At 47.9% G+C, this 11497-nt stretch overlaps 1 protein-coding gene across 1 annotated transcript; it reads right to left on the bottom strand.

Annotated features, from left to right (window-relative positions):
- Window positions 1–1805: 1805 nt before the first annotated feature.
- PSMD7 (proteasome 26S subunit, non-ATPase 7) lies at window positions 1806–7054 on the bottom strand. The gene is made up of 7 exons (XM_026039587.1): window positions 6887–7054; window positions 6683–6774; window positions 5904–5996; window positions 5038–5135; window positions 4632–4712; window positions 2991–3082; window positions 1806–2290 (listed from the first exon to the last, which is right to left on the bottom strand). Exons 1-7 carry the CDS (start codon window positions 6958–6960, stop codon window positions 1852–1854), a joined length of 969 nt encoding a protein of 322 aa, XP_025895372.1. The 5' UTR covers window positions 6961–7054; the 3' UTR covers window positions 1806–1851.
- Between the last annotated feature and the right edge of the window lie 4443 nt (window positions 7055–11497).

Raw genomic sequence — 11497 nt, forward strand, 5'->3', positions numbered from 1 at the left:
GCTGTGCCTAGGGGCAGCCTGTGCTGGGGACTGTGCGGGGCCGCTCGGTCCCCCCCGGGGCTGGGGACTGGCTCCGGGTCCTGCCGCCGCTGTCTGTGTGCGGGATGCGCCCGTGGGACAGCCCTGTACAGGGCCGAGGCGCTGGCTGCAGTGCCCGCAGCGTTTTGTACCGCTCCCTCCCGCCTCGGTGCTGCCTCCGGCTCGTGCAATAAAGGACAAGCGGCTGCTGCGCTCGGCGTCCCGGGGCTGCGGCGCGGGCTGGGCCGGGGGGCTGTGCTGGGGGGGGGGGCGGGTGCAGGAGGCCCCCAGGCAGCAGCAGCAGCCTCTGGCCCCACGGATGGCAGGAGCCAAGCCCTGGGAGCAGCCGTGGAGCTGCTGGAAGTGGGAGGGATGGAGAGGATGCGGAGCCCGGCTCCTGCACACAGGACGGACCCGGGCTTGTGGTGCCATGGAGGAGGCTCGGGATGCTGGGATGGGATGTGGCTCACGGTGCTTTTGCAAAAAGGGGGAAGTGGGGCCCAAGTGTGCTGGGAATGCAGCTCGGGGCTGCTGGAGCAGAGCTGCAGCTCAGCATGCTCAGGATGCAGCGCAGCAGGGTCAGGATAAAGGTGCTGGGTGGGGATGGAGCAGTTGGAGGCTGCCGGGGGGTGCAGGGCCCTGGGATCCTGCTGTGGCTCCAGTGTGCAGGGTGACAGGGCTTTGGGGTGCTGGGTTGGACACAGCTCAGGGTAGGGGCAGGCAGCGCCTGGTGCCCTGTGGAGGGGACAAGGCCTGGGGTGCTGGGTGGGCTGGAGCCTGGGGCTCCCTGCTGCAACCCTGCAACTTATTTATTATTCTTCCCCTCTGCTGCTCATGGATTTGGGGGGGTGGCAGCTTTGGCTGCCCTGTCATCCCCCTGGACTAACCCCCATGCCCGGGAGCCTCAGCCAGGCCCAGCCTGGGCTCAGTGCCAAGAGCCCCTGGGGGCCCCCACGGCAGAAGGGGCCTCCCTGGACGAGCAGAGCGGGGAGGGTGAGGGACTCCCCCCACTCCTTGAAGGGAATTTATTCCTGGAGCCCCAGCTACCCACCTTGCAGCCTGGCCACAGGAGGGAGCCTCAGGGGAAAGACCCCGCTCACGGGAAGGACACGGCTGGTCCCACAGATGGGAAGGACATGGCTCGTCCCAGCCTCACGGTGCCCTGCACACCCAGCCATCCCTGCCCCTGCTCTCACACCTGCCCAGGGCAGAGGCTCTACCTGCCTTTCTCTTCTTTTTCGTGTCAGATAACAAAATAGCAACCTGTTTGCATCCCTGATGATGCAGAAAGGATGGCACCAAGCACAGTAGCTGGAACTGCACCTCGCTGGAAGGAAGAGCAACAGTAGCACCATCCCTCCGCTGCAGCGCTCCCGAGTGCTTCTAGGGCCCTTTGGAGCTTTCTTGGCTCAAAAAGGGATAGCAACAAAAGCAGATCTCCTACAGCAGTGAAAACTCCAGGACAGGTAACACAAGGCCTGACATTTAACACACTCTGCAGTAGCACTCCCTTGTTCAGCTGTTGGCCTCCACCCCAGAAGAATGAGAAGACCACTAGGGTTAGGGAGGAAGAACACAGCACTGAATTAATAGTAATAATTATTATTATTAAAAAATTCATCCTGCTTTTACTCCTTTCTTGTTCAGTACAAGGATCACACTGCTCGAGGAAGGCTGTATGCCGTGTACAGAGCCATCCATCATGAGCTCACAAATGAAGTACCAAAAATAGGGGCAAGCAAAGCACTTGGATCGTTTCAACAAGGAAAAACAATCCAGACCAGTGATTAGTTTACAAGATTTTTAATTTACAAATAAAAAAATCCCTACATTTCACTTTTTCTCTTTTTTCTCTTCTTTCTTAACATCACTCTTCTCCTTTTCTTTTTCCTTCTCATCTTTCCTCTCCTTTTTGCTTTCTTCTTTTTCCTGTCCTTCTTTCTTCTCTGCATCCCTATTTGCAATCTTGTTGTTAATGAGGTTGTGCAGGGCAACCACAGAACGGATGAGAGATGCCAGATAAACTACCACCATCTGGTCGTTGGTCTTCAGGTAAAAGGCCTTGACAAACTCTTGCAGGTTGACATCTGGTAGCAGGTTGAAGACATCCTGGAGGTGGTAGATGATCTGGTGGTTGATGGGCAGCTTGCCCATGGCTACTTTCTCTAAGTAGCTCCTGATGTCCAGAAGCTTGGAGTTCAGTCCCTTCAAACCGTGGACCTGATTTGTGATCCGCTGGGACAGGGTGCCCACTGTTGTATCCTTGATGTCTCTGAAACATCCAACGACAGAAACAATCAGCCATGGAATGTCACTTTGCACATTCATTAACAGCTTTTTTTCCAGCTTAAAAACAGAGCTACTATTTGAAGCACAAATGAGGTGCAATTAAACTGAATGCTTCAAGTCAAAGACTGAGAACAAACTGATTTCCATTTGTGCACTCAGAAAGCAGACCTACTAGGTCACTGTTTTGTTGTGTGCTGTTGCGTGCATGGGTTCTCTTTGGAATAATAGTAATACCAGTATGATGGAGAGAAATAAAACACCAGAATTTTTGCCAGGTGAAACAGCTGTGCAGTTCGTACAAGGTGACTACTCTTTTTCTGGACAGGAAATCTTTGCTAATGTTAGCTACCGCTGATATAACTGCAATACTTCATTTATTACTGCTCTGAGAGATGTACAGTGGCTTGGAGCAGGCCCAAGCAATGCAATCTGCTGAAGCTTTGACACAGATTAATTGCAATTTTATCATCTGATGAAATTTCAGTAAGCAAACACACATTTCACCAGCAATGATCGAGTATGATCGCAAGACTGCTAAATTAATTCTCTTTTAAAATTTAAGTAGCATATTTCAAATGACCTGATTTTCCTCCAGGAAGCTGGCACTGGATGATGCCAGATGGATCCTGTTCACCGCTATGCTAACTTTATAAGAAAGTTTTCCTTTTAATAAAAACATTTACCGTAACAAGTGTTCTACACCGACTTCCTCGGCCTCTTCTGCTCCAATCTCACTGGTGACGTGTTCGAACGTCTTGGAGGTCGGAGTGCCATCCTGCGAGGGGCGAGAACCGAGAGGCAAGGTTAGGCACGAGCCAACAGCCGGAACACACGAACCCATGGAACCAGGCGTCGCACCTGCGAACTACAGGCGCTGCTCAACAGTGGGAAAGCTAAGGTTCCCTGACACCCTGACTTGCAGGACAGGATCCGCAAGAGGCAGAAAATACAGAAAAAAAAAAAAAAAAAAAGCAGAATATCAGGGGACTGAAGTACACAAGTAAGGAAACAAGTTTAAGTGCCACAATGGCTTTTAAACACACAACATTTTAGATAGGAACTTGTTAGAAACCATGTTAGTGAGTCTAGCAAACCAGTTATATATAGTCCACAAGAAATCAGAAAAGACTCCAGGTTGAGATTTTCCTCTGTTTAGCTGGCACTACCACTTATCACTGGTTGCTGGTGTTTTTGCAGGTTTCTGTGCGGGTGGATAGACTCTGGAAAACCCTGCTAAATGTCATGATACTTTCCTGACATGACTTTATTATATTATGAGATACCTTTTGTCATGCTGATACTCACTCCCAGCTAATTAGAAGCACACACAGAGTTCCAGAAATAAATAAAAATATGGAGCAATATCATTACAATGACAATTTACACCACAGAGATTAAGGAAGCAATTTAAGGGATTTAAAAGCTGAATTACTGAGGATGAGTTTTACCCATGTATTTTCCAAACCCTTATTTGGACCAGTGTACTGTCATAAACAGAAAGCACTACTGAGACTTCTGTGAATTCCCAGAACTAAGAACAGCTCCTTCACCTGCAGGACTGTAACACTGGGAACAGCAGTTTCTCCGTAGCAGGGCCTCAGACAAGCAGGAGACTCAAACTCCTTTACAGATCTCCAGAATGCATAAAAACCCCATACAACTGTGAAAGAAAAGCTAAAGCCGACCAAGTACTTGACAGTGCCTGTGCGCACCATGGTTGCGAGTGATGAACAAGCACTGCTTTTGTCTGACCTCCTGACTCAGCAGTAGCTGGCAAACAAACGAGTCAGCACAGCCACTTGAAAGGCTTCTGCCAGCAGGGTGACCGGCACCAGCGACACGTCAGAAACACTCTGAGCTGGCGTTTTGCTGGCTGCAGACACAATGGAAACAGGCAAGAGCACCTGGAGCACAACAGCAGCTGAGGCTGTGGAATTCCTTAGCTCAAACCATAGAATCCCACAATGGTTGAGGTTGGAAGAGATCTCTCAAGATCATCTAGCCCAATCCCCCTGCTCCAGCAGGGACCCCTAGAGCATGTGGCACAGGGTGGCATCCAGGTGCGTTTGGAAGACCTCCAGAGAAGGAGCACATAGAACACAGCTCTTCCTTCAAGAGTATTGATGGATGAAAGATTCAGTCACGCAGACTTACATTCATTTGGGGATTTAAACTCACAGTTCACAGGTCCTCATTCACAATATCCTCTATAAAATCAAAAGCAGTTAGATGCCATGGGATGTGCACCTCTCAGAAAATAAGGCAACCCTTTTAACATAAGTCTTTTTCCTAGGAAATGACTACAAGGCATGTTAAATACTTACATCATGTACTTCTTCAACAGAAATATAAGCTTCTGTGGGCAGCCCCAGGTCCTTTGGTTTCACATCTATAATCACCAATACCTTATGGAAAAAAGTATATATTTCAGAAAAACACATATTTTTCAAGATCTAGAACAAAAATCACAGAACCACAGAATGGTTGAGGTTGGAAGAGACTTCTATAGATCATCTAGTCCAACTCCTCTGTTCAAGCAGGGTCTGAAGCATAGAAAAGAAGATATCTACCTACTTACTAACTACTTCAAAAGACTGTGATCAGAGTTCCTCGATCACTTTACCAGTACCAGTGTTAAACACTGTGTATCGCTAATAACTACAGGAGAGGTTAAGGAATCCCAGGCATCTCATATAAGAAAAAAAGAAAAGCCACAGGTTTGACACTTACCGAGTTCGGACAGTATCTCTTCATCAGTTCATTAATGGCAATGTCATTCTTGTGTAGTTTAGGGCCCGTGTGGTACCATCCGACTATTCTTTCTCTAGCTGAGCAAAACCAGAAAGGATTCCAAATCAAAATTGTACAGCAGAACAGCAGAAAGGTTTACACAGAGACTGAATTAGCAGATCTAGGATGTCTTTGGAAGAAGGAGCGAAAAACAGGGGAAAAAAATCCATCTGTGTAGGCAAGATAATGACATGTCTAGTGACAAAGATGCGTTACCATTCTGACTTTGCACATATAGCTATATTTGTAGTATCTTTAGTTAAGTTACAATATTTCATATAATTTATACAATTTTGCAGATAATATGATCTGTCAGCTCGAAAGTTCAATACACATAAATACAAGAATTCTAGAAACAGTCCTTTCAGAGCTTAACATTCACCTCCAAAGTCTCAAAATAAATAGTGAAGACAATTTTTAAAAACAGTACCAGAATGTAAATGGAATTATTATTATTTCAAGGGGAAATATGTAATTTCTGCATTTGCACAGAAGTAATTTCAGGACACATCTGCATAGAAAGGGCTATGCGTGAGAAAGATTTTAAGTTTCTGTAGAAATAATCATCTGGGAAAACTAATGGGATGTATATGAATGTGTTAAGAACAGAAATTATTTGCACAAATTACACCATGAAAAAAATACTAGAAACGCAAACTGAATCCATGCAAGGAATGAGCAAGAATTGGCTTCTTAGAAGAGCTGCTCATTTCCCACCTTACTGTGAATTCTCTCTCTCATACACTTGTGCTCTTGAAAGTTTTCTCTCAGAACATGTGCATTGTTCCAAGATACCCCAAACGTACCATTGACTTTCTTGAACATTCCATACATGTTCTCCAGGTAGTCATGGTCTAGAAACCACACTGTGTCATCCTTATCGTCTTCATCAAAAGGTACTGAAAATAAAAGTATCAGTATTTGAGAAATCATTTTCTAGCCCATAAACATTCAAAGAAAGCCCATATTTTAGAATACTTTTGGCTGCTAGAGGAGACTGGATTTAAATCGGCTTAAACTGTCCCGCAGCATCGTGTTGCACAGACTAAGCTGCCGCGCTGGTCAGTTCTCTCTTACAGAGGCTTTCTCATTACAACTGAATTATCTTAGAACGAAGCAAAGAAACACAAAGCATTTAAAAGGTGTTTTCCTTGGTGGACAACACAAAGCATCAGAGAAAAAACCCTCCGGTACAAATTCATGCAAGATTGGTGTGCACAAACATGTGATAACTCGCATAACCTGACACTTATTGAACGTTAGCAAAGGGGCGGTTACTTCACCAGTTAAAGAGCATGAGAGAGCAGAGCTTCAGATCTGGGAACAACCAACACCGCGCTTAAAGGAAAAATCCTGCTTCCAAAACGGGAGTCGGGACAGCGAGGCCCTGGGCAAGCCGGCAGGGCCGGGCGCCGCGGCCCCCACGCCCAGCCCCACGGCACGGCCGCCACGGGCCGCCCCGGCCTCGCCGCCGCTCGGCCCGGGAGCCGGCGCTCCGAGGCGGGCTGGCTGCCAGCAGGGCTGCCCGCTTCGCCCTCGCGGGCTCCTTGCGGCGCGGCGGGCGGCGGGCGCGGGCCGGACTCACCCGCGAAGCTGTTGGACACGTCGAGGATCTTCTTCTGCCAGGAGCCGAGCAGGACGCCGACCACGCGCTTCTGGTTGCCCACCTTGCCGATGCTGCGCGGAGAGACGCCGCACCGTTAGCTGCTGCCACGGCGGCCCGCGCGGCGCCAGGCCCGGCGCGCCGGGGCTCCCGCAGGCCGCGCCGTGACTCAGCGCGCCGCCTCACCGGTTGAAGTGGTCGACGACGCTGAGCAGCACCAGCGGGTGCACCACGACGCGCTCCACCGCCAGCTCGGGCATGGCGCCTGCCGGCCCCGCCCGGCCCGTCCCGTCGCCGCCGGCCCGGCCGCTCCGCTCCGCTCCGCGCTGCCAGGCCCCGCGCCCGCCGCTCCCCGCCGCCTCCGCCGCCGCCGCGCTCCCAGCCTGCCCCGCGCAGGGGGCGGCGCCTGCGGGACACCATCTTAGTGAGGTCGCCGCCGGAAGCGGGAGGCGCGGCGCTCGGCTGGCGCCATCTTGGTGAGGTCACCAGCGGAAGCGGGAAATCGGGCACCATCTTGGCGAGGTCGCCGCCATCTTGAGAAGGGGTATTCTGTCGGTGACGCGGCGCCATCTTGAGGAAGTGAGGTGGCGGCGCCCGGAGGTGAGGAGAGGAGAGGCGAAGAGAGGCGCTGCGCAGGGAGGCGGGCGGGCCCGTGCCCAGCCGCGGCCTGCAGCGGGCTCGTCCCCTCAGCCCTGGCCCTGGCCCGCGCTCACCGGGCGGCCTCTCCCTTCCCGCCCCCCGGGAGGAGCGGCCGAGCGGGGCCGCTCGGTGTGGGGGCTCGGCGCGGCCCTGCCGCCACAGCGGCTACGTGTCACAGCCCCGGCGACACTCCCCTGCCTCCCTTCCTTAGGATCGCTCGGGGATGCGCGGTTCCGTAGCGATAAACGCCACGGGAATGGGGAGGGGCCGCCGCGGGGGCCGGGAGCGGCAGCTCCCTGCGGAGTGGGGTAGTTTGTCCCGTTTTGCAGGCAGAACAGCGCGGTGCGCGGGTGGGCTGTCCAGGGGCGATGGAGCAGCCGAGGAAGCGGCGTCAGGCGCGGGGCGGCCAGTGGTGGCCACGGGGCTTGCCCGTTAGCAGGAGGATGGGGACCCCGGGCCTGCTCGGGGGCGATGCTGGGGAGAAAGCACTAGCAAAATGCCGTGCGTATTCCCGGAGGTCCGCAGCGTTGTGGGGTCCCCTGTTCTCTACGCTTTCCCTATGTGATGCTGTGTATTCTCGCCTGTTTCTCAGCTCTCACCAAATGTCAGTATTTTGGGTGAAATCTAAAGGTTCGGAAGTGCTGCTCCTGCTGAAACCTGCTGCCACTTACAAACTTTACAAGAATCGGCGACCTCTTGTGGAGTTTTTAGAGATTACACCTCTTAATGTTAGTTTTTTTATTTATTTTTTATTCCTGGTGGAAGTAGTAGAGGATTTTTACCTGCAGAGGGAGACATCTGACCATGAAATTCAAACACAGCCGCTATTCTGTAGCGTGTTTTATCAATATACATATAAAACTCAATGTTCAAATTAACTAGTTCAATAAGTAATTTAGCTCATTGATTTTTGGGCATATCCTAAGTGCCATTACAAGCTACGGATATTTTAAATGCCATTACCTAATAGAAGGAATGTTTTAAGCACCTTTTATTGATTTTATTACTGCTTTATTTTGCTGTCTTGGTTTAAAATCATTTTAACCACTCTGTAATCAAGAAGAAATATATTGTTGGTGAAATACAGTCAATTTCCTAAAAACCTTTGACATCATTAAATAAGGAATTAAAGTTGTTAAATCATGTCGGGCAATAACCAAGGGACAGAAAAGATATAAAATTTGGAACAGTGGGCCAGCATACCAGTAAGCTGTTCTGACCTTTGGCGTTCAGACCCGGTATGTGACAATCACACTTCAATTCTGCTCTCGGTTCTTCCATCAGTCAGGAGAGATTTAAAATCTCAGCATGCCAGGAAGGTTGTTGAAGGATAACGGAGTATGATCTAGAGACAATTAAGGGGCGTTTTAATGACCTGCTGTGACTTTTTGTTGGAATTACTCTCTAACTTAGCACGTTTGAAATTTCATTTGCCAGACTGTATTGCTAGTAGCACCGTATATTGATGTTATACACAAAAGGAGTAAATTGAGTCTGCTCATAGGGATTTCAGTTACTTCCCTTCCCAGCTCTTTTGACTTGAGAAGATTATCAGTATTATTGAGCTAATCAGTTGGTAGATGCAGACTGGGAGTACAGGCAATATGTTGCTTAATCAAAGAATTGAAAAGTAAGTAATGAATGTTTGTGCTCAATAAAAACCAGCTAATGAGTTGATTGCATTGGTGCTTGATGTAATTTAACTGTGGGGTGGCAAACATCAATACCTATATATGATTTGGTTTGTGATTGCTGAGCTGACATTCAAAGTTTTGAGAGATTCTGTGGTAACAGAATACCTGGCGATTGACCTATGGTGGGAAGGTACATTTTCTTCTTTAAATGGGACAAATCAAGTCATTCTGTCATTAGTTATTGTTTCTTTTTGTTTTTGTTGTCCTCTTCTCCCTTTTCCCTCCTATCCTCCCAAACCCTAGAAGGACGGGGCTCCTCTGTTGGCTTTTCTAAGCCAGACTCTGCTGCTGCCAATGGTTGTGTCATTAGCAGGAACAAAACTTGGTACCGGGTTCTGAGCAGCTCCTATGCCTGCTGCAGCGTGGTGCTCTCCTCCCAGCTGGGGATCAGGCTGTCACCTCAGCAATGCGAGACTTCTTTTGGGGATTAGTATTTATCTCCAAATTGTGAAGAAGATAGATAATTAAGAACTTTTATCCCTGTAAACCATCCATTGCCACGTGTGGGTCTTCATTAGGCTGGTGACTGTGTTTTCTGAGCAGTCATCAAGCACAACTTTCTGGAGACTCTTCTTGCCATCTGGTTTCTGATTTAACTAATGCTGAACTATGGAAATTGTGATTTTGGGACACTTGGCGTCTTGTCTTCTTTCCATCTATCAGTATTGGGGGGGGGAAATAAATTTCTTGTAGTTTATTTTTTAAAAAAGTAACTTTATTGTTAAAAATCATACAAGAGTTTTTATCTAGAGCCTTGCCAAAGCACAGATTCACTGGATGCATTCACTATTTCTAGGTGTTCTTTCCAACCATAAGAGTTAGCAGTGTGCTAGTGTTTTCTGTGAAGGAAGCATCATCTACAAAAACGACTTGAAGGTTCGTAAAGGCTTGGATGACTGTGCGTTACGCTGCCCTCCTGCAGCCTCGTGTACGGCTCTTGATGTTTGTGTTTGACTCGTGTGTGTAAAGGAGATGTGGCCGGTCGATCGCTAGCCCTCCTTTGGAAGAGGGTTTGGTTATCTGGATCAGCAAGTCTCCCAGAGAGAGCTTCTCCAGCTGGAAAGGGTGGAAGTGCAGGAGAAGAGACAGGGGAGCAAGGTAAGAGTGGGCTGCAGGCAGGGCCGGCTGCGAGGCTGAGACGAGGGCCCTCACGAACGAGGGGTGACACTTGGGCTCATTAGCTTTTTCTGTGCAGCTTTCCAGGGCCAGCTCTTGTAAGTGGCATCCTTGTGACTGTGGCTTCCAAAGATCCATGCAGCTGGGAAGCATGGATGCCTGATGTTTTGAATCCCAAGTGACGCATATCTATACATATATAAATATATTCCTTTAACACTTGTTTTTAAAGGGAATCCTTTCTTCATTTTTCCTAGGTAGAGGAAGAGGAGAAAAGATCAGAGAAAGTATTCAGTAATACTTAGTGATGTATACTTCAAAATGTGTTTAAAACCCTCTCAAGAGAAGATAGGCTTGCTTGTGAACTGTTGATAATTTGTCACCTAATACTTTCATACTGCCGGTTTGAGCAGGAAATGTATTTATTTCCTTATCTATAAGTTTAGTTTTGCCTAAATATCTGTAGTTTCTTCTATGATTTTCTTGGTGAGGCTGTGCCATAAACTGGTCTAGGAGGAATGGTAGTGTCTGGAATTGAGCAGGAATAATGGCAATGGAAGGAAAGCAAAAGGCCACCACAATGTTGGTTACAATTTTTAGTTAAACTGTAATTCAGTGAAATGCTGCTGCTGTGTACTGCAGGCATAATGCCTCCCTGAGCGTGCTTAGTGCTAACTGCAAAAGCCCAGAGCTCCAAGTATGTATCAGTTGCCTTTTGAAGATTAGAAAAAATGAAGACTAACAGTATTTTCCAACTGCCTGCTCAAGAATGCCATCTCAAAAAGCTTAATTTATCAGTAATTATAAATTGATCTTTCTTCTTTAATTGGTTTGATCTTTAAATAGCTATGTTGTAGCCATTTGTTTCTTCGCTTCTCTGTAGAGGACTGTCACTGTTCCAAAAAACCCACATATAAGTAAAACTTGTGTCCCAAACAGGATTTGCCCATCTGTGAATATTGCAGTAGTTCTGTCATCAGACTTTAAAACTCCTGTTGAACGTGAGGGTTGGTAACACAAATAATCCTGTTCTTCATAAGATGGTATAACACTGGAATTTTGACTGTTAATTTCTGGATACAGAATCAACATTTTCTTTGATTTTAAAAAAAAGAAAAATCCTCATACCTGTGTGGTCAGTATCCAATCCAGAAGTGTGGAAAAACCTTGTCTGTTTTGTATTGTCTGCTGCTGGTGCTCTGCCTAAAATCATAAGTAACATATGAATGCCAGAAATATCTTAATTTTTTAAATTTAGAATCACTTTTTAGAATCACTTTTTAGAATCACTTTTTAGAATCACTTTTTAGAATCACTTTTTAGAATCACTTTTTAGAATCACTTTTTA

The sequence above is a fragment of the Nothoprocta perdicaria genome, unplaced genomic scaffold (assembly GCF_003342845.1).
Source record: "Nothoprocta perdicaria isolate Ctin4 unplaced genomic scaffold, notPer1 scaffold_234, whole genome shotgun sequence".
Taxonomy (NCBI): Eukaryota; Metazoa; Chordata; class Aves; order Tinamiformes; family Tinamidae; genus Nothoprocta; species Nothoprocta perdicaria.

Bases quoted from the DNA above. Each gene is read 5' to 3' on its own strand.
- PSMD7 (XM_026039587.1), bottom strand. From the start codon at position 6,960: ATGCCCGAGCTGGCGGTGGAGCGCGTCGTGGTGCACCCGCTGGTGCTG. The intron at 4,713-5,037 runs GTAAGTGTCAAA...TTTTTCCATAAG, and splicing joins AGAGATACTGTCCGAACTCG to GTATTGGTGATTATAGATGT. The intron at 3,083-4,631 runs GTAAGTATTTAA...CGCCCCTCGCAG, and splicing joins CTGTTGAAGAAGTACATGAT to GATGGCACTCCGACCTCCAA.